We start from the raw sequence: 27,221 nt of genomic DNA, 5'->3' as shown, positions 1-27,221 counted from the left end.
AAAATTTCCTGGGGCAATATCCCCGGTTTGGGCCCCCCAATATTTTTTGTATGTTGGCATCCCCAGTGGCTCAGCGAGGGGGGGGGTTTTGGGGATAAAACCTCCCTCAGAGCTCAGAGAAATTTTTAAGTTTTGTCCATTTTACTTAATGGATTATTATTACTCATAGAATAGTGTTAGGATTAATCAAATATCTCTCATAAAGCTGTAAAACTTTATTGTTATGTCATCATATAAACTTTATTATATGTCATTTTGAACCATTAATCTTAAAATTTTCTGGAGAAGGGCCCCCGCAACTCCCACTTACCCTGGTGGGTATGCAATACCCCCACACCCGTAAGTATTAGTTAGCCTAAACCCCCCCCCCCCAGTCTTGATTCTTACCTCCACACCTGGGCATCCCTGGCTGTCTTTGTATTGTTGTCTGACTGAAATGCACGGCTTTCTTATTTCTTTAAACCTCTAAAATATCAATTCTAATGATTTGATGTTATCAGTGAGTAAAATTTAAACAATATCTTGCTGTTGTGAGATGTAAATTTTTATGCCTTTTGTTCCTTAATAACAATATTTTTTGTAAATTGAAATTTAAGCTTTCACTTGGCTACAAGAGTGAAATTGTTGTTTGAATGGAATTATATTACATACTAGTTCACTTTAAAGTTATTCCCACTCTCTCACAGAAGATTGGAAAGAATTTTGTTTTCAAAAGGACATGTAAAAGTGAAGAAAACTTTTCAAAGCCACTACAGCACGTCGCACTCACTTGATGAAATAGATACTGGACCACGACCAATGAGGTATAAAGCTTGAACAATGTCCAGAGATAACTGAAGGTCTTATGACAAGCAGTGATTAATGATGAAACTTAGTTACAGATTAACCTTTTCATGCTATGAAACTTAATATGCGGTGGAAAATTAATTCTTGGACTGAATTTTAAATTTTGTATAGTCAATGAAGACTTTCTTACCTTATCTTCTTCACACATTGGGTATGTGCCAATGTTAGGGTTTAAATGGATTTTCATCAAATTACTATTTCATGATGATAAATGCTAGACAACCGGTATTAAGAAATATACTTCACTTCTAATATGACTGTTAATTTCATTATAAATAGATTTACTGAATTATAATACTGAAACTTAGTATTTAGTGAATGTGATGTTGACTTTGACTTATATGTTCTCCTGGAGAACTGATCTGAATACATTCTTCCTCATGTTTTGCCTTCTTCGTACGGCCTTCAGACAAAATAAATTTACTTAAAAAATCAAAGAAAATGCAACAAAATACTGTAATACGCCTGGTTTGAAATTTCATAAGTAAATAGTGTGAATACTTCAAACGGGCATTCACAATATGATTTAACTAAGTTTTAATTTCATTTACATTTTAACAGGTACGTTTTAAAAAAGCAAATAATCAGGCCTTAATCACTACCGCTACAAAACCACCTAGATCTTCACTGAAGCTAGAGATAGTTCTTCGTTCAACATTTTTTCCTCGACCACGATATGTAGTGAATTTTAATCAAAATATATACTGCAGAATCTTGCTTCCATTTTAACACACTAACATTAAATAGCTTCAAAGTAGTTCTCTTCCACAAGCTTAAACGATAAAATGAAATGATAAAATTCGAGGTATTACGTACGCCTCTAACGGGTGAAGGGTGAAGAAACTAAAGGAAAAGGCACGATGAAAACTTTATAAAAATTAAATTTTACTCCCCAACACGTCAAGCTTGTATACAACTATCCTGCCATAAAAGTCAGTACTTTGGTTGAAAACTAACTTAACTTCCTTGGCGGTTCTCGGATTTTTCAGAGAAAAACGTTGCAACGAGTTCACATCCTCAGGGTAAAAGTCTTCAGTCGTAGATATCGATTCGCCATCGTCCTTAAGCTCCAACGAACAATTCACACCCACAAAACCTCCTTGAAATTGAATCTCAAAGGCAGTCAGATGGGCGCGATGCTGGAGTTCGATGGAAATCCACTGTGGTGACCCCTAGAAACGACAGGCACTAAATCATAGAACAAGCTGAATTTACATGATTATAATGGAATTCATTAAACAAATATTCACTACCTGGTCAGAATTCCAACAGGTATCATCATTTCCGTCAAATAAATGGCTCTTGCCGTAGGATTTGATATCCCTATTGAGGACTGAGCTTATGCTGCAAATGGGGCGAAAATTAGAGAGCAGGCAACCTCATGTAACTAAAAATACTGAATAGATTTTAAAAATTATCAACTTACCGACATTTATATCCACATTCATCAAGAATAGACATCCTATATTTATTATTTACATGATTTGAAGAAGACACAACTAGCTTTTCGCGTTTCAACTTTTAGCGGAAATGGGCGGAAGATGGACCGACCGGAAACACGTTCCCGTCTTCTGAAGACCGCGTAGTTCGCTGTACTTAATTTGTGAGTGTTTCCTCTAATTCGAGTACAGTAGTCATTGCTGTCTTAAGATCGAATACCTTATAGATATTAAAGAATAATATGTATTTTCCATGCTGTTTTTTTTCATGGTGCTTTCAAATTTTGTTGGATATCGTGATTATAAGCGTAAAATCTGTGACATTAGTATGGTCCAACTCATGTGTTTCATATTACGGTTTGAAGAAAATTTGGTAGGGTCAACTTACTTGTCGTCAAGAAAAGAATAGTATTAGGAGTTTGAAAGTAGTAGTTTATGCATGCATTAAACTAGTATGGAACGTCTTCGCTATGACGACTGGATTTGAAGTTGCCCATGTATACGCTAAGTCTTCAGTCAAAGTTGTTGTGCACTGTGAGTACTCTTTTTTCATGTATCTTCGACTGCTTTCTCATCATATAACCCAATTCTGATGGGAATTGTGACTCTATACGATTGTTTTGCGTATCGTCATAGGAATGAAATTGGATTTTGATGAACTATTTACTTTGCATGCTAATGTTAATTTGGAGTCACTGACAAGTTAGACGATGTTGTTGCCTAATTTTAATTGTATTACACATATATTTAACATTAACTTTTTGTGCGACGGTCGTGTTGTTTAAAATACCTTGAAATAATAAATAGTGTTGCATGCAAATAAATGCATGAATTCACATTTAAACATTATTGCTGTATTTGTATGTGTTATATATTTATTACAACGCGAGCTGTAATGAATGTTGGCTCTATATTGATATTTAATATTCATGCTTCATAATTCCATCTTTGTGTGCCATATTATGGCGGAAGTGATAAAAAATGGAACAAATGAAATTGTTTTAGACCAGATGTATATTCATGAAAATTCGTCATTTAAGAAATTAATTACAAACACATGCTTAACCATTCATGAGAATCAAAGTGCTGGGTGATTCAGTTGCGAGCCTCTTACGTGAATGAATATGCCTACTTAAGGGTTTTATAAATCATCATGTACTTAATAAACCACCAACTGTAGCCTCTCTTCCCATGCTTGCTTTCTACTTCTGTTAGTCATCCAGTATATGCTCATTTACTGCGAACGTAGCAAGACATCCCATAGAGCTCTTGGTGCCTGTTATCTTGGGTATAAAGGCTGCTATAATCAGATTAAAAGTTATAATTGGTTTTCATTTCTTTTATAGTGAGGAAATTTTATGGCAACAGCTTAGAACTTCTATCTAATGTGCAGACCATTATGATATTGAGGATTTCCAAATCCTGATGTAATCATAAAGGGTTCATCACACCGTGTATTTGCAGGTGTTCTGTTTTTGCATCTCTTCAGGGATGGTAATGTAGGGGAAATTGGGCTACAAGGAAGCCTCAACTAAGGCTGAATTTTTACCAGTGATGAAGCAGCTCTTGAAACTGTATGCAATCAGTTCCTCTGAACATTTGATCGGACATCATTATTAAAGTTACTTTTCATTGAAAATTTTCATGCACACAGCCATGTAAAAAGCAAACTTTGAATCCCACTAAGAATTGGACATTATCGAAGATGCTAATGTCAATTGTGTTAACCTTCTATTTAAAATGATGTGTGGATTATTTTCTTACCCTCCTCATTATCTCCATCAGCAAAAATTATGTTTGAAAAAGATGGCCATCTACTTGTTAAAAAATGGTGTACTAATTGTAAGTTCTGGCCGGTTGCAGTGGCACCATCCTTAATATGGCCGAAGGAGTAACTTTGGTAAGTCTCCCCTCATGAGTTCATGGCTAGAATAAATATTCTCCTCTGCTCGAGTCATTGTTCTCCTCTTTTTTCCAATGCATATTCATATTTAATGAAATCTTGTGCTGCCTAGAGACATGGTGGATAAAAATTTTGGGTTCCCCATCTGCCGAGTTCTTCAATTGGTTCCGGGATTTTGACACCAGACTTGAGCATCGTCATCGGAGCTGAAGTATGCTTTCTTGAATGCTATCCTCTATTTATGCCAATGGTCAGCCTTCAAAGACGGCATGCTTCAGCCCTAATAACAATGGTCACGTTGGCCTGCAAAATGTTGAAAGGGAGAGATCGAGAGAATTGTAATTATGTTTACACATACAGCATATTATGCGGATGACCCCTTCTGTTTCTTTCTTTAATGATTGGAGAACAATCACATACTAGCTGTCAGATAAGTGCTGACTATACATAGTCTCCCCTTTGTGTTATTTAGCCCACATTTCCTCCAGATAGTGCCTTATATCACCAAGCCTATTATGGTAAGACCAATCAACTGGTACTGGTAAATAAGCCTTCTGCTGTATGATCTGCAGGATAAGATTTATCTAGAATGCTGATTTTGCATGTAATAATTCATGCTAATCCGAAAAATTCTGATAATTCTATTTGACCTGGTACGCAAGGGTAATTGTGTGGTCTAAGAAAATGCTGAACGATTGTGGCAGAAAATAAAGTAATTTTTTGACTGGTGGCAATGCAGTTACATAGGTATTTCCCCAATTAGCAATGTTAAAGCACAATTTCCCTCAAATTCTTGACCATTGGCTTGTTAGGTGAAGGCTTTGCCCTTCCATTGCTTAGTATGGCTCTCAGGAGGTTAAAATTAGCAACACTACATGGCCATAGGTCAATTTACAGCAGAGAATTCAGTGCACAGGAGCCTGATGGATATTAAAAGGCTTACGCGAGTGTATATGTCGCATCAAATATAGGGTCAGCAAATATCAATACATTCAGGGGAATGTGATGATAAATATCAAAGGAATAGCATACTCACATCTACACTAGCTTTGTATTCTGTCACTAATGCGTATAAACTGACATTGGAATTTCTCTAAATTTGTGTTTTAAACATAGCAATCTTTCTAAGGTATATATATTTAAACGTTTGCCCAGAGAGAACATTACTAGATATTGACTACGCGGAAAATTTTAACCTATTGATGCTCAATTATTCTATTAATTGCATGTAACTCCTCAAGAGCTACTACATGTGTCTTCTGAAAGGCATATATATTGCAACTCTGGCCCAGGTCAGCATCATAGATTAGGGATATGTAAACATATTAAAAGAAATTCCAGCTCTTCAAATCAAATGTAGCATAAGTCTCGTTTGAGATGAATAGGGTTTATTTCACTTTTCAGCTGTTTATTTCAGCTTTCAGTTTTTCCAACACAATGTCTACTCCAATTGAACCACTAGAAGTTACAATTAAAGTCTTATTTCTGGATCTTGAACCCTGAAAAAACAATTTTTCCATAATTTCTACAGTGAAAGATAATGGAATCAAGCCCGTAAAAGTCATAAGAATACATCTAAGTGCATATGGTACCTACCCTGTCTAGTGAAACATCACTTTTCCTAACTTTCAGAATCGAAGAAATGTACTGAATAAGTTCAGTATTAGCTTCACCCTCCACAGGAGGTGCATTAATTTGTACACCAACACCTTCCTCACTTATACCTGAAAAAGAGATTAGCATAAGCTAAAAGTTATTCGATATAAGAAACCCATGCAAACCTACAAGAATGCATTTAAAGTTGTACCTGTAATGGCATTTAGTTTTGCTCCTGGTTTGGCAAGAATTTTTATCATTATATTTCCAGATTTATCAAGGGTTACAGGATTTTGAACTTTGTTTTCCTGAAAAAAAAAAGTTTGTCAGATGGTTATCCACTTTTTTCCATTTTAAATGCATGAGCTGCATGTACAATTAAGCACAAAAAGGTATATAGGTAGAATTATATAAAAAGATATAATTATAAAATCGTGGAATTTCAAGATGATTCCTTTAAGAAATTTAGTTGGGATTCTTGATTTGAAATGAAGACTTATTGCCTTCTTACCAAGGAGGTAACCTGTTATAGAGAGTAGTTAGGCTGCTAGTTTCTGTCTTTGCTCTCGAGAGGATAATGTGATAGGAACATGCCTTATTAAGGGTTTAGAGAGGTGGTCAGCAATAAGTCAGGAGAAAAAATTTTTTTCACCAAAAATCGACGGCCTGATATTGACATCACCGTAGTTTAAATTTCTATTTAAAGCCATTATATTGCAATTTTTGACTTAGTACGTGGGTACATCGAAGATAACTTGATGGGGGTACTCGTAAGATGCCCTTCACGAAAATCATGGTCACTTATGATTGAGGTTCGTTCACTGAGGTCCAAGGGGCTTAGGACCATGCGGTTCAAAAGCTGTGGTCAGCCGAAAACTGGGCTGAGGTATTATCAGCCTGTGCGTAAGGCCTTAGCTCTGAGAATCTGAATTGTGTAATAAATCTTTAATTCACTCATCAATGCAGTTATTACAACTGCGATGTAATCAATGGGAGCGTTAGTATTAAATTTGCTAAAATGAGATGGTCAAGTTTCCCCGTATTCATCAGAAGTCACGGTTAGGTATAGAGGGCTTGGAGAGCGTGGATAATACTCCTAACTGGAACTATTCGTTCACTAAGAATAATGTACCGAGTCTTGGATGTGGAGATATAAGGAAATGAATCCTTGGATAAATAGTCGGCATATTATTCGCATATATTATTATAAAGGAGATGAGGGAAGACGATGGGAAAGACTGATTAGGGAAACAATTAAAATCTGCTAAGAATGAATTGATTAAATTCTTTCATATCGGTATTCTATGTCTCAAGTGCTAACCAGTTTCATTTCGTATATATATGCAGGGTATTAGCGAATGAACTTACTTCTTTTTCTTTACTGGAAGACGCGGATTTCTTCTTAGGCATCTTGCGGGAGCTGTACAGTCTGAAGTAACTTAGCACAGATTCGTACGGAGGAAATACATTCTTTAGCATATTATTGGCATTTTTGCAGCTCACTTTGGTCTTCTATGATCCAAGGGTTCAGCCGGATGACACTATCGAGTCGACTAATCACGGTTAGCTGACTATTCGTAAATTTTCTCCTGACGATCGGCAGGCTACGTTAAAAAAATTATTCACAATTCTACACTTTCAACTTTGTCAAACTATCACAGACGTTTGAGATTCTTGATCCAATGTGATTAACTTTACAACAACTCCATTCAAACCTAATGCATTTTAACATAAACAATGAATTGACGGCTGCGGTGTTATGCGTAACTTCAAATTTTTCATACAAACAATACGCAGTGCGTTTTACACTCGAGCCGGGAACTTCAAATTACGGAATGAGAGAGCTCCTTACCATTTTCCAGCGCGTAGCTCACGTAAGAAGTGTGTGGCTAAGAATAAGGGGGCATCGAATAATTACGTGAGGCGTTTAGGGGGAGGGTGTCAAGCTGATTCTCATCCAATCTCACATGGGTATTGGGAGCAAGTATCACGTAATTTTTTTTGTGAAAGAAAATCTTAATTAAATTAAACAAATTGTTTTCTTGTAATAATACCAACGCAATGAAGCTTATATTAAAGTATTTACACAAAAAAAACGCATTCTGAACAATATCACGTGAGATTAGGGGGAGGAAGGGGGTCCAGTAAAATCTCACTAAGGGGGGAGAGGGGTCTGAAAACTGGCCAAAATTACCTCACGTAATTAATAGACACCTCTAATTCCTTGATATAGCATTGTACGGCATATATATGGAACTGTAAAGGCTGCTGTCAGATGTCTTTCTGCCGTCAAAGGTGTGGGTGCCTAATATAGAATAAAAATTGAGCCTTGATGTATGCCTTATTAGATGCCGTGTTCTTTGGATTGCCGGTATTACCAAATACTTACTCTATGGTATTACTCTATTTTCGGTAATCCAGTGTGGTAGAAATGTTGAGGAAGACCATCTAGAGGACATCTGCTTTAGGCGGTACAGGAACTGCTGGCAAAAAGAATTAACATAAATATATGTCAATAATCTGGCACACAATCTTTCTGATGATTGGTTTGATACAGCTCTACTCTATGCTCTCCGTTCAGCTAGCCTTTTCATATCTATGCAATTCTTCTCTTCTACATCCGTAATAAGGGGGCGTCCATTATTACGTGAGGTGATTTTGGCAACTTGGTGAGATTTGGTTCGACACCCTCCCTCTAATCTTACGTGAGATTGTTCAAAATGCATATTTGCACTGTAAATATGTTAATCTATGCTTCATTGCATTGGATTATTTGTTATTGATTGTTTAATTATTTTTATTTAGCCCTTTCGCTACCAATGATGAAAACAACTAACTAACGACTTTCTAAGAAACTTATAGCAACACTCACCTCTCTCTCTCCCTATCCCTAGTTTTGCAGGTCCCACCTCCTCTTGTGACGCAGCTCAAAACATTCCGAGGTTGCTGCTTTTGATTTTTAAAACTGATTTTGTTTCCCTCCAATCTTTCTCATCTTATTATGCTCAAGAAGAACTGGTTGCCACTCTCTTTCAAGACTGTGTTCTTCATCTATATATTTCTTTAAATTCTTTTCCATATTTAATGTCTGGATAAATATTTTTTTTTTTGGTGAATCCCATATTTTTTCCTTATTTGTGGCTAAATTTTCTCGTAGATGATCTGGTAATTTTAATGTAGAATTCAGAGTCCATTCTTAATTTATTTGATGATTCCATTTGGTGTGAAGGGATTTAATCTGTCCTCCATTGCTATCTTAAATCCCACCTAGATTTCCTCTCTTCTCTCTTGTGGCACGTTTTGATACAAAGGAATGGCACATAACTGGATACTCATTCAATTCCAAAAAGACATCAATATCCATGATCCACTTGTTTGGCTTTATGATATAAGGTGTTTCTTGTGGATGTGTCAACCACCTATACAATCAGTTGTCAATAACTCAAAATTGTTTACATATATTTTTCTATCATTTTAAGATGGGTTACATTACATGCTTTAGATATGATAAGAAATGCATTGAATCGATTTGAAAATAATTTAAAATGCTGAAGTCTTAATTATTAAAATGTACCTCTTTTTTCCATACCGATCTCCTCTTTCATCAACCACTTCCTCCCCGAGTCCACACTATTTATCTGTGTTGGTACACCTTGGCAAAGATCCTGGTCTGAGGGAAGAGGGGACCGAATTGTGGTCTCACCCAGGCCAGGTTTAATGAAGGGCTAAGTCAAGTCAGTGTAAGGGTTTCTTGCATGGCCTGTGAATGCATTTTCCCAACTCCTTATTGGGTTATGCCATTCAGCACTGAAGTGGATCAATGTTTATTTGAATCCATAATTATCTCTCACTTTATTAATCCTAAACTGGATTATCTGCCTACAGTTACCTCTTCAGTTGAACATATCTCTTTCCTACACAAGAATGTAAAAGATACAGAGAGCATAATGCTGAAATTGAAGGAGAAAATGATCATGAATGGAACATCTGTCTCGTTTTATTGCCAGTTTGGGCTTTCCCTTCCATTTTAAGGTGAAATTTGATTTCTAGTAAATGTCCTAAAAGAGTAAATGACACTACATAAAAGTGAAATCCATAATCACTTCACAGACCCACAGATATCTCCTAGCTCACATGCATGTCTGAATGCTCTTTGCTCATGTGAGCTTGTGTCCATTCAATGTCCAGGTAATCCATTCACGATCATTTTATTGGCTGAATGTTTACTGCCGGATACTGGTGAATTTGAAACTGCCAACTCCATTGTGTCGTTGTGAACAAGTGTGAGGGTAAATGGCGAAAAATGCAGTTGAAACTTCCTCCACCTTGATGACTAAGCGAGATTAATATCTCTGGTAAGCGACCCTAAAATTTGTTTGGGCAGAGGAAGAGAAAATTTTTTGTCACACAACATTGTGTAAGTCAACTGGAATGTAGTAGGTTCAGCTTCACCATGGCGAAAAATGCAGTTGAAATTTCCTCCACCTTGATGACTAAGCGAGATTAATATCTCTGGTAAGCGACCCTAAAATTTGTTTGGGCAGAGGAAGAGAAAATTTTTTGTCACATAACATTGTGTAAGTCAACTGGAATGTAGTAGGTTCAGCTTCACCATGGCGAAAAATGCAGTTGAAATTTCCTCCACCTTGATGACTATGTAAGATTAATATCTCTGGTAAGCGACCCTAAAATTTGTTTGGGCGAGGAAGAGAAAATTTTTTGTCACATAACGTTGTGTAATTCAACTGGAATGTGGTAGGTTCAGCTTCACCTTTAGGAAATTCAGTTCACTCTCAGCTATCAGTAGTGCAGATACACTTTGCAAATCTGATTGTTGTGTTACAAAATGAAAGTCTATTTCTGCGCACTATGAGGATACATATTGCAAGTTGAGGACTCAAAACTTGGCAATTCCAAACTTGTATTGTCCCTCTTGAAAGCAGCTTCCCACCCACCAAATATAGAGTTTATCTACCAGCTTCATTATTTGCTGAAAGGCACCCATCCTCTCAAAGTTTAGGCCCACTTTCCCACGCCTGAGATCCTGGATATCCAATGTAGAAACCCTTTATTAAATTTTATCTCCCTTAAACACAATGTTTTCGATCATTTAACACTAGAACCGCGGAGGGGGTCAAATTGACCCCTTATGATTTTCAACATGTATATTTCACACTTAATTTTTTTTTCAAAAACCTGATATTTTCTGACTTTTAATTAATTGTAAAAAGGCGTATTCGTGCGAAATTCCGACGCTATAGGACTATTTTTGTGAACACTAGACAACAATATACCTAGAACCGCGGTAGGGGTCATTTTGACCCCTGCTCTGTGATCGATCCCGAACTTCATATTTTCGCAGAAGAAATTCACCGCAAGCGTAATTTTCGAAGGTCGAATGTGTGTGAATGGCATGGATCACCTCTGTCGTTTCTTATTAGGCCGCAGATAAAGGCATCCCGCCCAGCGGACGCCTGAAAGAATGTGAGAGTCGAGCCGCGTAGAAATGGACCTACGCGAAAATTTCCGGGGACACCCCTTTCCTCGGCTACCCCCACTCAAGGCTCCTTCCTTCCTCTACTGTGTCTCCCCTACCAGTGTGGCGTCATTGTAGTTGCCATCTCTATTACATGAATAACAATGTATTACTTCGCAATTCACCCGAATTCATCAGTTTGCGCGGCAGTGCTATATTGCGTGAAGCGAGAAGTCGGATGAGTCGAGGGGGTGAGGGGGAGTGCGCCTCGTATTGGTTTTCACAGAACGAGCACGTCGTGAAGAAAGTGGGGACAAGGACTGGCCGGTATCTATGGATGAACTGGAAGCTTTCATTGCAGTATTGTATGCACGTGGTTGGTACGGAGCAAGGAACTTGGAGCTTGACTTTTTGTGGTCCAAAGAATGGGACCCACCCTTCTTCTCACAAACAATGAGTCGCGATCGTTTCCGCGAAATATGTATTGCGGTACTTGAGGTTTGATTTGAGAACGGAGAGAAGTCAACGGCTGCATACTGACAAATTTGCACTTTGCTCTCACCTTTGGGACTCTTTTATCATGAACTGCAACTCTTTGTACAAACCAGGGCCTGAACTCATGGTTGACGAGCAGCTTTTTCCGTCAAAGGCAAGATGCCCTTTTACACAATATATGCCCAACAAGCCTGACTAATTCGGCATAAAATTCTGGATGCTCTGCGATGCTAAAACTAAATTTATGTGTAATGCCATGCCTTACCTAGATAAATCAGACGAGCGGGCACCAGATGTAAACATAGGTGAGCATGTCGTTCTGAAGTTGTCTGAATCATGCATGAAAAAAGGAAGAAATATCACTACTGATAATTATTTTACTACTGTGAAATTTGCAAGGGCTCTAAAAGCCCAACAAACAAGCTTAGTGGGTACTGTAAATAGGAAGAGAAGGGAAATACCTCATGAGGTAAAAGCAGCCAAAGGACATCGGTAGTCCACAGTATTTTTGAAAAACAATGACGCCTCTCACAGTTTATCAGGGTAAAAGGGAGAAAAATGTGATTGTACTAAGCACTATGTATCCCAATATCACAGTGAGGGAAACTGAGAAAAGACTTCCTGAAACTATTGAGGTTTATAATAAAAATAAATCTGGTGTTGACTCTGTTGATGGCTAGGCTTTACTCTGTTCGTGCTGCCACGCGACGCTGGCCAGTACATGTTTTTTTTTACAACGTATTGGATATTGCTGCTATCAATGCTTACATTCTCTTCTCAGAATGCACGGGGGAAAAGATTTCACGTCACGAGTTGCTCAGAAAGCTGTCAGAGGAGCTTTCGGTGACAAATAAAATTGTAAGGGCTAGACCCAATTTACAAGCAAATTTGGATTTGGACCTGAAACTTCGAAGCTGGAGAATCGACGCAAATGTCAGTTACTTGAAGTATGCTCTGCGAAAAGCAAGAACAAGTCATCCTATCTCTGTATGGAATGTAAGAAAGTTGTCTGCGGTCCATGTACTTCGACAATGCAAGCAATATGTCTATCCTCTAAGCCAAAAGATAGAAATTAGTTTCGCAAAGTGAAAATTGTACAAAAAAACCAAAGTAATCAATGTGGTTTACTTACCTTTTCTACACTAACCTTGTTCAGTTTTTCTCTTTTTACCCAACGAAACGAATTTATTCTACATTCTTCATTACTGTATGCTTCTCTGCACCAATAAAAGGGTTTCTTTTTCTTAAAAAAAGTTTACATTTTTCCCCCATCCTCAGCCGAACATACAGTAAAAATGTGAAAAACGCATTATTTGTGCAAGGCATGTAGCCTATCTAGCGCTTATACCGCCCATATATCATTCAAATTTCATTGTAAATCTCAGATAATTCATTTCACATAGTGCAGTGTCCAAAAGAAACCCAGAATACTAAAAATATGGCAAGAAAAGACGAGGAGTCAAAATGACCCCCTCCGCGGTTCTAGGTATACGAAAAAGTCAGCGGTTCTAGTGTTACTATCATTTTACATCACTTAACTTTCTCTAGCATGTAGAATGGGGGAATCTCTAAATCTCATCTGTGACTTACATGAAATTACTCTCACGAAAGGATTTCAGGTGTAATATAACAAAAGCAATTTTTTGATTCAGTTTGATAATTTTTTTATTAATGTATAATATTCATGAAATACCATTGAAATTGTAACTATACTTTTTTCTTTGAATTAGGCCTTTTAATTTTTTCTTCACATATACAACTGGTATAACCCACTGCAGGAGTGATGAGTTCAAATTATATAATATATTGTATTTTAGCACCGTGAGTACATCAGACTCAATGTTTTTTTTACAATATTGTATAGGTATGACTCAAACATATTTGCTATTATCAGTGATTTTATTTAAATGTTATTGAATACCTGTTATTGGCTGTAAAATGTAAGGCTGTAATTTTTAGGCCTTAAGTAACAGCAGTTTTACAGTTTAAATAAATTTTGGAGGAAACAGAATTTCCGTCTCCCTCAATTTTGAGACATTTATTGCTAGAGATATTGCTTTCTCAATATATCATGGCATTACAAACAAAATTATGCATATATAATTCTGTTAGCTAATAATTTATTCATTCGCTTGAAGTTTTATCTGTTCGCAAAAAACATTAGAAAGACTTTAAGGCCAAAGTAACAATGACGTTTGCACAACATCAAAGTATACTGACTGTGCTCAGACTACTCGAGCTCAGCATCATCAAAGTTTTAGGTACTTCAATGCATTATGCATGCATAATGCCACTCACATTTTAAAAGTGTCTCAGTATTAGTAAATAACATAAATGCAGCAGATGAGTTCATAAATCTAAGGTTCCCATGATCCTTTTCCTTTCAGGAAAATGACCGATCTCAACTGATTGAACTTTTACCTTTTGTGGTTGATATGCTCATACATCATCACAATGGAATAGTCGCGTCACCTCGCTGGATATTTCCTTCATATGAGAACTACAGTTTCCATCTTCTCTGATTTCTTGGAATAGGCACAGTGAGCTGATATACATTTAAGTTTAGACACACATTACTTCTGCAACAATTGCAGTTACTGAATTCATATTCTACATACTCATCCATTCCAGTCTTTTATGCGAACACTGCTCTTATTGCACCACATAATTGAATGTTAATCTCGAAGAAATGATTTTCTTCATATAGTGAGCAGCTCAATACTTTAAATGACTGGACAGACTTGATACAAGATAATGAATACATGAAAAAATGGAAATATACTTGATCATATAAATTACTACTCAAAAGTCTTCTCTTCCAGCCAAGGTCTGAAAATGGGTAGAGTTGAAGGATAATGTGTTCCTTGCTTTCTTCTCAGAGTACCATCAGGGCTCCTCAAGGGATATGTGGCCATCATTATTGGCAGTTGGAGTTTAATTTCCTTCTCAAAGCTCTTTGGATCTATGATAAACTGAGAAAAAAAATATTAGGTAGTTAAGTGGCACAAAAGTTTTCGATTGTTGTACTTTTTTGTGATGGGCTTATTTCTTTCGTTTCGTACCATGACCTTATTAGAAATTTTCTATTTAAGAAATTCTAACAAAAAATTTGGGAAAACTTATTTCCAACAAGAATCGTGTGAGATTCTTTTGTTAAAAAATAAAAATGATTTTATAACATCTGATAAGAATATCATTATGACCTATTAGACTTTTTTAACGGAGGAATGGCATACTGCCATTATGAAAGTTTTCTGCAAAATTTCCCCTATCAACCTAACTTTCATTTGAATTTATATGGTTATTAGGGATTCAATTGTATGCTGCAAATAATCTTGCCTGTTGTAATCCATTAATCATTCTGAACTCCTGAGATGGGTGATATAGGTACTATCTTTCTTTAGAGTAGGATGGTGAAGATATGACAGTCTTTGTAGCCAAGAGTGAGAAATTAAAGAGAAAAGTGCATTGGGGAGAATGGAAGTTTAGTGGGAAGATGTAAGGCTTGTTTGAAGGTTCTCAAGTGCGAAGTCAGTAGAGACCTTATTATAACTGTAATCTCCAAACTGAGATGTAGCATATAGAAACAAACAGGCTTGAATACATGGAATTCAAATAACCTTGCCTTACTTGGAAGTGATCTCTACCCCCACTTTAACCAATCATTTGCTTAAAACATTGGGTGAGAATAAATGTGAGGCAGGTGTTTGATCACTTAAATGTTTTACATCTATGAAATGAAAATGATTTTTATTTATGACGAAAAGGATAGGAGTAAAGAAAGGGAGTAAAGTAAGGAAGAAAAGGAGTAAATTTACGATAAAATGAAAGAGCAAGATTGTCGTGATTAACTTTACCACTGGTTGATGGGTTGGGTGCCACAATCCATTAACTCTATAATAGAGAAACAAAATATAGTCAAATGGCCTTTCATGAGAGGATTAATGCTTGCTTAATCTATAGAGTATTAAAGTGGCAATTATTTTATAGATTGTACATGTTGAATTTCCAAATTTACTAATTATTATTTATGACTTCAAATCAAATCAAACATTTCTTTGGAACATAGTAAATGCATAGTTTCTTCCTATACATATTTTATTTTTAATTAGTCTCCCTGGCCGAGTGTTATGCATGGTGATATATGCTATCAGGATCCTGGACAATCAGTTGGATGTCCAATAAGATCAGAAGCTTTCCTTGCACACAATCGAATAAAAATCTCATAGGTTTTTCACAGGATGAATTCTTCCTTCACTACGTTTTGAAGCCCAACTTGAGGATCATCATCCAGGCTAGAGAGAGCATTAATATTGATTGCAATGTCTTCAGCCCTGATTGTGATGCTTTAGTGAGGCATTGAAATGTTAGCAGTAATGAAAGAACTCATTTGGTTGAGAATCAGGAGAACATTTTTACAGGCTACATGCTTGGGAATACTGTTCTCCTTATGGCTTGCACTGGCAGCTGAATGTATAATACAGTTTAGATATTTTATATACAATAATAGGACTTACATAGACGTCATATTGGATCCGAATCAAATGGCAACCACGAAGGTTTGTGGGTGGAAGAGGTGGCACATAAAGTTGCTCGTTCTTCCATTCATCACTTTCTCCGGGCTGGATTCGCCCATGACTGAGAGAAGCAAGTTCTCTAGTCTCAGCTTGTATCACCTTGTTCCTTGCCATATACTGAATTGTCTATCAATGCATCAAGAAAGTGAAAGGATTATGTTAGACACATCACAAAAATTTAAACATGCTTACTGATATATATTAGGCAGTGGCAGATACATATGGGGGGCTGAGGGGGCACGCTCCCCCCCTTGTGGGGCCGCCCGAATTGCCTGACATTGAACAACAACAATAGGGTGGTTTCCTATTATTTTTTTATTGCCTAAATCGAAAGATTATTATTCCTGCAGTATGCATTTCACGCTCTTAGATTTTTGAATGACGATATCTATTTTGCAATTAAACGAAAAGTGAAAATTTTCAAGCACGGGAAAACACGACGGCTAAGTAGGAATGCTGGGAAAAGTCCGTGAGACGTATTTCTGGTTCCAGCTGTCGCCGTGTGAGGTGACCTTGGGGCGAGGCTTTGAGCGCTGTTACGACGCAGGCTGCTAGCAGGTAGCAGAGTACCCTGCTAGCAGGTAGCGCTTGGCTTAAATAAGGGGTATTAATACCCTATCAAACGAAGGAAACTTTCCGAACTTAGGTAATTTTAATGGGTGATTATTGAGAGATGTTTCCATGAGCTCTATGCCTCATGCATGCATTGGTAACCTCGGATGATGTAAAACTCCTATCTACTCGTATAGTAACTAGGTTCCTGTGACGTCACGTGGAGTGGAATTGCATGGGCTCCAATCTGGCCTTTTTCAAATGAATTAAAAATTGACCATTGCCATTCGTCTAAACTGGGATTTCTAAAACCAAATAGTTTGTATATTATGAATACACTAATGGAGGGTAAGGAATCGGAATCAATGTATTTCGTTTTCTTTGATGAAGGAAACTACCCTATTGTAAATTTTTTATGTCATAAGATAGTATTGTCATGTATATTTGTATTATGACTTTCTTAAACTTTGCTTGAGACTTAATTATTTGTAATTGCTACAAAAGTAATGGTAGCTCAAAATATCTTTTGCGCCCCTTGAGTTTTTTCTGTATCCGCTACTGGTATTAGGAAAACTTGCAGTAGAGTTTTTTACGTTTTGTGCTTATGCTCTTAAAATCTTCTAGGAAAACAAGATAATTGAGTAATATGAATTTTAATATAGTCTTTTGATGTTAAGAAAAATGTGATGATTTAAAAATTCAATATATTTTCCTATAATATTTCATCAAAGTATGAAATTAGAAATTTTGATAAATATTTTCTAATGAGATATGTATATTGAATACTTACTTCAGTTAGGGAAGCTTTTGTTGACTTAATGGTGACTCTGCTCTTATTTTGAACAGTGGCAGAAATACCCACAGTCTCTCCAGGAACATAACCACCACGGTCAAGTGATACCCGGCAAACGACTGGTCCTGAAGAGACACAGCTCATGCCAAGCTTATGTTCTATCTCACACCTAAAAGGTTGCTGGAATAGAAAAAGGAAATGGATGTTTTAATGAAGACTAATGAGGAGGACATTTTTACCTTGAGGCCTTTCCTTCATACTTGATGAGGTAGGCACAGATGCCCATGATAAAATAAAATAAAATCACTTTGTAATTTCCCCACAATTTTAATATTTTGTGACTAGTTTGGACATGTTCTACGTCATTTTCAAGCTAGACTGCCATCTCCAAACAAGCCAAAGTTCATTTTTATACTTCAAGGTGGGGGAGGGGTTAGTAGGTAATGTGGAAAGGAGGACAGGTGAAGGTTGGTGGTTTGAGTGGTGGTCACATACTATGTATTGGGATGTGGGTGCGGAATTGGGAAAATGAGCTTTGGCTTGTTTGGAGATGGCAGTCTAGCTTGAAAATGATGTAGAACACGTCGAAACCAGTCGCAAAATTTAAAAATTGTGTGGAAAGTACGCAGTGATTTTATTTTATCATGTATAACTTCCTCAAAGTTAACCACCAACCATCAACTTCAACAGAGGCCCCTGTTTTCTTATATATCTCAGTCTTATTTCAGCTTGAACTTTTTAACCAAAAGCATTGGCGAACGTGATAAGGTAGCTGTAAGGTGACACTTAACAACTTACTTGATTCAAATGAATCAAAACTTTTTAGTGGTAGAGGGCTGCTGAATAAATGTTCAGCGAGTGCTAGAAAATTGCCAATGGCTGATCAATCTCCTGAAGTTTTATGGATGTAAAGGGATTAAAGGCTTTTATTAAATTTATATGCAATCATATATGGACAACTATCTATTAAAAATTACTCATAGTAGAATGCATTCATTCATTGATTCAGTTGTGGAAAAATTCTGTGTTTATTGTGATGTAAAAATCTACTTAAAAATAGTTGTGGCTATTTTCACATCAAACTTCAGGAATGGTGTGGACCTTTTGTTTTTTATTGATGGTAACTTATAGGAATTTGTGGTTTTGCTACTGACGAAAATGGAGAATGTGGGAATAGAAGCAGAAATGAGATACCTAGATGATTTGAATGGAGCGAGAATTAAGTGAGACCCAGATAGCATGCAAGCTTGCAGCAAACTTGTCATAGGCTTGTCCTTGGCTTGTCACGACAAGCCTTGTCGTGGCAAGTTTGCAGCAAACTTGCTGTGACAAACCTATTCTGGCATGAAAGCTATGTACAAGCTTGAATAAAGCTTACAAGTTATGTGAACACATACAAGCCGTAGACTTGTACATCACACCTGCAGAATACATGCCATATTGCACCCATAGCAGATTTGTCATATCATTCCTGCTGCTAACTTGCCATATCACACCTGCAGCAAACTTGCCATATCAAACCTACAGCAAACTTGCCATATCACACTTGCAGCAAACTTGCCATATCAAACCTGCTACTACCCACACATAGCATGTTAGCTTACGTGAAGCTTGACTTTTCCTTGCCATCTCAAGGTTGAATTTTTCATGCCTCTTTCCAGCCTATTTGGCTTGGTTGTAAGATTTTAATAATATGTACTTAATGAGAATTATAGTAATATAACAATATAATGTTATTTGATATAATTATCTTCATACTCATAAAAAAACTCAAGTAAAAAACTTTTCCCATTATATTACGAACTTATTTTAATATTTTGGATTAAAAATCGTATTTTGAACTCGCGCCAAAACGCCCGGCGGCAGTCTTTTGTACCACGTGACCTAACGGTTGTCGTTATTTTGTGCTTGTGACTTGTGAATTTGTGATTGTGAATTTAGCTGTGAAGTAAAATCCTGTTTTACAAGCAAATTTACGTTGAAGTATGCTATGGAAGAAGAAAATAATCCGTGTTTCGTAGTGAATAATGGAAAAAGGGGATTGGAAGATTACTGAATTCTCGGAAACAGTGGCTTTTAGCGGCACGAAGAGATTTAAGAAGTTGCCTCTGTCAGCATCTACTCATCTCTGCTGTGCTGACCATGCGTAAATGTGAGTAAATGGAAAAATTTTTTCTATTCGATACTATGTATGATTAATGAACCGCCAATTACTATCCATGTAAGATTATTCATTATTTTATTCTCAGTGTAATTACAATTTAGCATGATCTTTGCTTTCGCTGGCATAGTGAAAAGACTCCATTCAGACGGTTTAAGTTGAACTATCAGGGTTCTCGCAGTAGAATCCACTTTGTTAGCAGTTCTTTATGACGTTAAAGTATTTGTCTCAACCTCAGTAAACTCGTTTATGAAGGATTTTTCTTGAAAATGAATAACTATTGGGAATATGTCGAAGAATAATAGCAGTTAATTAGCTGTTCTAAACATAGCCATCAGTTGAACTCTCTCTGATCATTATAATTTTGGCATTGATTTGTGCTTTAGTTCATTTTTTTTACAAATGCCCATGTATATATCGCACATTCTGCCAGTACATTCTTAACAGGCATGTTGCACTCAAGGGCATAAGTAACACATTTCTAAGCTGTTTCTGTGCAATAAGATTGCAATCCTTAAAATTTTTGTGATGTAAAGTAATCAATTACTCTGTGTTTGTTTACAGAAAAATTAGTGGTGTATTAAAATCTATGTTTAGCACCTGTTCGATAAGCATCTAGGCAGGATTTATGATGATTAAGTACCAAGTGTGCTAAGGTAGTATAATATAAGCAAATCAATTGGTATTATTGTATTTATAACAATTTTATATTTACAGGCTGCAGTAAATTAAAACTACAGAATGGCCAGCTCCTCATGTGGATGGGAGAAATGGCACCTGGGTTTTTCCACTTGGAGAGGAAAGTAGATGCTTTATTGGCATGTGACCCAACGCAAAAGGATGCTGCTGTGGAGGAGATGAATTTCAGCCGATTGCCATTGACAGCAGATGAGGCTTTCATCAAACTCTGCCGTAGGATAAGTGAAGATCCCTCATTTGAGCCAAAGTTGGTAAGTGAATAATGATAATTTGTGTGCTGCCATCCTGATTCAAACAATGTATGATTTTTTTAATGAAAGAAAAATTAAGTTTTTGTAAGAAAGTTTCAAAATCGATGTAAATCTGGAGCCCGCCAGACACTCGGTGTTTGGAATTCAAAGTGCTATAAAAATACTCAAGTACAACATAATTTTGAAGTGCGTATGGATTATTGTCCAATGAAATATTAAACAGTTTTGGTATGATTGGATTTTTGTGATTTCATATGCACTTGTGCACACATACTACATGTGCATACTAACCATGACAATTGTGTTAATTTTTTTGGTGAATTTTTCTTCTGGCTATAAACATGATTTTTGTTATTCTTGTATAAGCTGTTAACTCTTAATTGATCTGATCTTTTTTATCTCTAGATGCAATGTTTGGTAGCAGTTGGTAGAAGAAATGAATGAACACTTCTACAAAATATGTTGCGTCGTCTTAGAATGACTATGAAGCAGAGCTGTATTCCCTTACGGGCAAACTTCAGAAAAATTCGGTTAAGAAATCATTTTATAGCACTTCAGTGTGTCCTGTTATTTTTCGTGAGTGCATCCAATAAGATATTCTAAGATTATTATAATAATTGATCGTTGAAATTAACTTTTAACGTACAACATTAAGTATGTTTTTTATAATTTCATAGGTGTATGCAGAAGGGTCTACCCTGATGCATCAGATGTGGTGCTGAAAGGGTGTCTGAGTAATTGGCTCAACCAGGCTAAAGTCAGGAAAATAAGAACGTAAGTAGTCGCTTCTCATTTCCCTGCCACATTAATTCGATCATCCCAGACATTTTCTTCATATTTTACATTCCCTCTTACAATAGGTATACACTATAATGTTCCATGGAAGTTGAATCATTAACCGCCATTATGAGAATGTGGGGGTACAATATGGACATCTTATTTATTGAATCTGATTGCTTATTCTTTTTGGAATATTAGTTAATAATTTCTCAATTTACCTCCCTGATTTAAGCAAATGATACATGATATATCATTTCACATGGAGTAATTACTATTTTCTCTTCAGGGATTGGCAGGATAAACAGACCGAGGATCAGGCTGATGAAGACAATAATTTTGCTTAATAAGTTCATCAGTAACGATCTATAAGTATGTAACCATGTAAGTTCCATGCACAACCTTGTACTCCCATAACTAAACAACAATTCAAAAGAATGAAGTTTTAATTTTAAATCCTCAAAGCCAATCAGCATACTTGTGAATATTTTGATAAAATTCGAGCAATATGTTTTTACCTTTTGAAGATTTCTGTAATTTAGTTATTACCATGTGTGGCCTAGGGGGTCATAAATTTTTTAAAGTGTTTCTGTCTTAGATGTTTCCTATTCAGTTTGTAAGTACTTCACTCACTTCATTAATAATGATTAACTATCGATGACTAGATATCTATCTTAATGGTATGTCCACCACTGCCTCAACATGTACATAATTAATGAGAAAAATAAACTCTTCGGCATTTATTTGTTGCACATTTTATTAAATAAATTTAGCAGCCAAATTCTGTGCATGTGAAATGACTAACAATTGATAGAGTGGAAAATTTTCAATTTTGTTGTTGTAAATTGATCATTATTTAGGAGAGCATTTTATTTAACAGAAATTTTAAGGCAGTTTTTCCTCAGCAAGTGTCACTACAGAAATGGTAGGTGTGGAACTAGTTTTCCTAGTATGTAGCAGGTGTGACACTACACGTTTTCAGCAGGTGTGATGTGACAAGTTTGCTACAGGTTTGATGCGACAAGTTTGCCGCAGGTTTGTTGCGACAAGTTTGCTGCAAGTTTGAAAAAGCGTAACTAGGAGGTTTGATTCAAGCTTGCCGCAAGCTTGCAGGCTTGTCATGACAAGTTTGCTGCAGGTTTGTTACGACAAGTTTGCTGCAGGTTTGATGCGACAAGTTTGCCGCAGGTTTGTTGCGACAAGTTTGCTGCAAGTTTGAAAAAGCGTAACTAGGAGGTTTGATTCAAGCTTGCCGCAAGCTTGCAGGCTTGTCATGACAAGCTTGCTGCAAACTTGCAACTTTGTCATGACAAGCTTGCAGCAAGCTTGCTGCAAGTTTAGCATGCTATCTGGGGAAGAGATAGCTGAGAATATGTATTTAGTTTTGGAAGGAATGATGTTAAAAAAAACTAGGGTAGGGGAAGGAAGAGAATGAGGTTTGTGGGTGGAATGAATATGTTACAGATCTTATTTTGGAGTAATTTAATAAAAAAAGAGGGAATTTAAATGTAAGATGGGGACAAGCTGGGGTGATTTGTAGACCACCTTTAATGTATACAATAATGTAAAAATAGTGCTAATACTCACTGCCAAAATTGGAGGTTCAAGGTTGAGGTCAATCGGATTCATAACTATGAAGACTTGCTGGTTCTTGTGAGTGAGTCCATTTGGCTCTCGCAGTGCAGCTTTGCAGTAATATTGTACCCATCCGTGCTTTCCAAGGAAAGTAGATGGTAGCCCTAATGGCAGACCCAATTTGAATGGGAAACTGTGGATACCTGGTGATAGCAGGGATGGAGGCTGACCTGTAAGTCATAAAAATTTTTCTGCTTAATCCTCAAGTTAACAATTATCCAGTTTAACAAATGGAAGGGTAAAGGAAGTACAATTCAACTCAATATAAATTTAGAATATATTTTTTTGTGCTTATTTAAATCTGGATTTAGAATCAAGCCATCGTTTGATTATTTTGAAATATTTTTACTCTTCGGTGAGTGTGTCACCGAGCTCCGTGGGAAATACCTAATATTTCTTGGTTATCAATAAAAATAGCATGGTGTGCTCTCTTTAGGTCAAGCTATAGTCATTTCACAATGCACTATCTATCAGTAGTTATGCGCTGAACATTGTTTCATTAGTTCTATTTGTGCGATCACATTTGAGCTATCAGGTTTTGGTGTGATCCTTGTGGAGGGAGTCTAAGGCAGCGCATCCACTGGGCTCACTACTGCTCTCCATGAGGGATGCTTTCTATTTCTTGGTCACTACTAACACATGTAATCTAGTTATCTTTGTTACATGTCCCAAATCCATTTATGAAACAATTTTCTGTTGTTCAGCTCTTTGCAAAACTGCTTTGTCAGTTATGCTGTGCTGATTATAGTGCATGGCTTCTTGATTCAAATTTCCAGATTTCAACTTTTTTAAATCCAATTGCTGAATTATCTCTTGTGTCGTTCGAATGACACAGGGGGTAATCTGTTTCCTAGTGCTGTCATGGTGTTAGAAGTAGCCAATTGCACTAGTGTGCAAACCATTAGGCTGTTAAGGTGTCTAAACTTCATCAAAGTTATCCTTGGTCTTGATCCAAACAATTAAAACTTGGAAAGATATTCAAAAGTGATTTAACTATCATGTGTGCATTGATGTAAGCACTAATGACTGTCTAGAAACATTTATTTTGCATTTATTATGAAAGCTGAAATATAAAACTTATTTACCCGTATTATGAAAACTAATCAGAGAAAGAGTCCAAACTTCCCTTGGAAGGTAGGCAAAAACAGGCTTTCTGAGATTTTATTTGAAACCCAATGATGGGACTCCTGCAAAATTACAACTCTTACTGCATCTTATCGCATCTACCAAATCGATTCTATCTGCAGATTGAGCAAAATAACAGCAGAGAAATATTCTAGCTATGTGTGCAGACATAGTACCCCAACAGCACACATTTGGATATACATAATGTATTTATATTGTATTTTCATGGGTCACATACATATGTATTTTTGTTATGTATAACATGTGTAATACATATGTATTATTGGATGTATTTCCTTTCTATTCATACATATGTAAAAGTGGTACGTGTTACACGATAAATACATTTGTATTTTTGAAATTTGAATACTTATGTAAATGTGGTCAAAAATACAAATGTAAATATCGTGTAACACTTGCTACTTTTACATATGTATGAATACAGAGGAAATACATATGTAAATGTGGTCAAAAATACACAAAATATACATTATGTATATTTCCTGTAATTTTTGAGAGGTGGATTTTCGTGGCGTCTAGTGAAATGTTCAGAAACATTTTTGCAGAAATAATATGTTCACTGCAAACGCCAGATTTCCTCATTTCAATGATCATTCACCCATTCGAATTTATACCCAGAAAGCTTAAAAATAAATCATATACTGATCGATGTGAGCAAGGGTAGTATGGCGACCATATTTATGTTAATTTGTAAATGCACGCGAAATACAGACGTATTACATATGTAAAATTCAGTGTCCATCCGCGAAATATACACATGGAAAATGGTTCACAATACATGAAAAATACAAAAAATAGTTCTTGCACAGCGCAAAAGTATAAAAGCGAAGTTTAATTTTTTAAACAATATTTTAAATTAACTGTTTAAACAAAAAAAATAAATTCTCAATTCTGTCGCAACAGGCTAGGAAAGTGAGTGGGAGTGATAATCTCGTTAACAGTTAGCTCGGCATTTCGTTCGAGACTACGAGAACGTCAAGAACGTGCTGTAGGAGGAACTCCGGTTACTGATGTATAGTAAATTTTATATTTGTTTGTATTATTATACGTATTGGAAGAATTGACATAGTCTTTTAATCCTCGTAACCGGTGCGTGTGGATGGTGTGCTCAAACCGAAGCTATGTTTTGCTGGAAATGTGCTTCAATCCCGCACGTTATTGCGATTCGTGCAAGCCAGCTCCAACAGTTTCCTGTCACTGGATAATTAAGGTAAGGTATGATTTATCTTTTATTATATTGTACGCATACATAGACTACATTAATTATGTTATTTGAGTATATTTGGATACAACTATTGGCGCAATGTGTTGACCACATTGCGCCAATAGAGGTAATTATTTTGTTTATGTTTGGCTATTGTTTTCCTTTTTTGTTGAGTTATGTATCGAGGAGACTGGTGTCCATTGAAGTTATATGGTAAAACATAGTAATGTCAATCTTGTACGTATAAATTAATAGATTATGCGTTGTATAGTAATTCCGTGCTTCGCGGCTGAAGTTACATTTTTTCTTCTCTTAATTAAGAGCAGAAAAAATTGTTTAAAGGAATGTTTTCGTTCACGTGTAGGTTGTTTTATCGCTGTTTATTACCACAACCTACTGTATTGTAGTTCTTGCATTCCTAGTTATCCTATGCTTTAGTCATAACATCTTTGACCTTAGACTTATCAGCGTAGCCTTGTCACTAATAGATTCCTCGAGGTTCCGAGCGGTTTTGCCCTCTACTTCTAATTATTTAACGAACAAGAAGTATTGGTCGTGTAATATCGGTTCCCTTAAAGCAAAATGTAATATTTCTTTCATCTTGAAATGCAGTCAATCAAGGTGCATTTCGTCATTATTATTAACACAAGATAAATACGTAATTTTCATGCGAAAGTTTGTCATTATATGTAAGAAAAAGGTGCGTACGGGCCAAATTAATTAATTGTAAATTTCTTTTCATGCTCTTTCGCGCATACCCAGCAGGCGACGATGTAAATAGCTTGGCCTGGACAAGAGGAGAATGGATTACGAAAAAAAACGACGACGCAAAGCCAGAAGACCAGGTGGAATTGTTAATACCGAGGTAAGCTTTGAGGGAAAAATTTTTTTAAACCATAATCGAGAGGTTTCTTAAAGTTAAGCCTGAAATTATCTATTATGTATGAAATTTATTTGTTTGAAAATTTGATATCACAAGTTTATATTTTTTCTGTGTGAGTCATCCGCTACTTAATCATGGTACTAATATATTAGTATCATGTACTAAATAAGCATACCAATGGATTCACGTTTTCCTTGTTAATTTATATTTAAAAGTATTCATATGATCTTTTCTCATATTTCTCATTCTTCTCAAGAGAAAGGCTATTAATTTTGTAAAATGAAAGCATTTCCCCAAAATATATGATTTCTCAAAGGACAAGGTCAAATCTGCACCAGCTGGGACCTTGGCATTATTGGTAAATGAAAAAATTTAAAACTTATGTCTGGAATCTAGCAGAGAAGCCAAACTTTCATTTGCATTCAGAATACAGAATTAGTACTAAAATTACAGACTTCACAGAATACTGACTGCCTATATGAATTGAAAAAAAATAAAATTGAAAGGCCTTGAGCTCCTATTCAGATCTTACAAAAAGATATATTTTTGCATGACTTTTAAACTTGACTTCTTCTTTTCTCCTTTCAGGAAGTGGCTAATGGTGCAGAGTTGGTTTCCTGAATCCAGGTTTCTTCTGGTGCAATGGGTTACAACGCTTGTTCCGTGCTAATATTTTTTTCTACTTTCCAACTCAAGCCATTGTTTGTACTTGATTTATCTTTGTGCCATGTTTTAAAACTAAGTTTCACCTACTGTTTGCTGGCCCTTAATGCTTGTTAGCAATATTC

General features: G+C 36.2%; 3 protein-coding genes across 3 annotated transcripts in view; all 3 read right to left on the bottom strand.

Annotated features, from left to right (window-relative positions):
* Positions 1 to 1,709: 1,709 nt before the first annotated feature.
* On the bottom strand, positions 1,710 to 2,390 carry LOC124165728 (nuclear receptor 2C2-associated protein). The gene is made up of 3 exons (XM_046543212.1): positions 2,273 to 2,390; positions 2,100 to 2,190; positions 1,710 to 2,018 (listed from the first exon to the last, which is right to left on the bottom strand). The coding sequence occupies exons 1-3, from the start codon at positions 2,305 to 2,307 to the stop codon at positions 1,725 to 1,727; spliced, it is 420 nt and encodes a 139-aa protein (XP_046399168.1). The 5' UTR covers positions 2,308 to 2,390; the 3' UTR covers positions 1,710 to 1,724.
* A 3,164-nt stretch (positions 2,391 to 5,554) lies between these two features.
* On the bottom strand, positions 5,555 to 7,552 carry LOC124165726 (UPF0235 protein C15orf40 homolog). The gene is made up of 4 exons (XM_046543211.1): positions 7,153 to 7,552; positions 5,996 to 6,092; positions 5,785 to 5,912; positions 5,555 to 5,687 (listed from the first exon to the last, which is right to left on the bottom strand). The coding sequence occupies exons 1-4, from the start codon at positions 7,261 to 7,263 to the stop codon at positions 5,589 to 5,591; spliced, it is 435 nt and encodes a 144-aa protein (XP_046399167.1). The 5' UTR covers positions 7,264 to 7,552; the 3' UTR covers positions 5,555 to 5,588.
* Positions 7,553 to 13,402: 5,850 nt separating this feature from the next.
* The window catches only part of LOC124165435 (arrestin domain-containing protein 4), a 57,612-nt gene continuing 43,793 nt past the window's right edge, over positions 13,403 to 27,221 (bottom strand). Inside the window, exons 3-6 of the mRNA XM_046542842.1 lie at positions 23,153 to 23,370; positions 17,675 to 17,857; positions 16,273 to 16,458; positions 13,403 to 14,727 (exon numbers count right to left, since the gene is read on the bottom strand). Coding sequence (XP_046398798.1) covers positions 14,554 to 14,727; positions 16,273 to 16,458; positions 17,675 to 17,857; positions 23,153 to 23,370 — 761 coding nt within the window. The 3' untranslated portion in view covers positions 13,403 to 14,553. The remainder of the gene's footprint in view (positions 14,728 to 16,272; positions 16,459 to 17,674; positions 17,858 to 23,152; positions 23,371 to 27,221) is intronic.

The sequence above is a fragment of the Ischnura elegans genome, chromosome 9 (assembly GCF_921293095.1).
Source record: "Ischnura elegans chromosome 9, ioIscEleg1.1, whole genome shotgun sequence".
Taxonomy (NCBI): domain Eukaryota; kingdom Metazoa; phylum Arthropoda; class Insecta; order Odonata; family Coenagrionidae; genus Ischnura; species Ischnura elegans.
The sequence above is the reverse complement of the archived record's forward strand: the minus strand, read 5'-3'. Positions and strand labels throughout refer to the sequence as shown.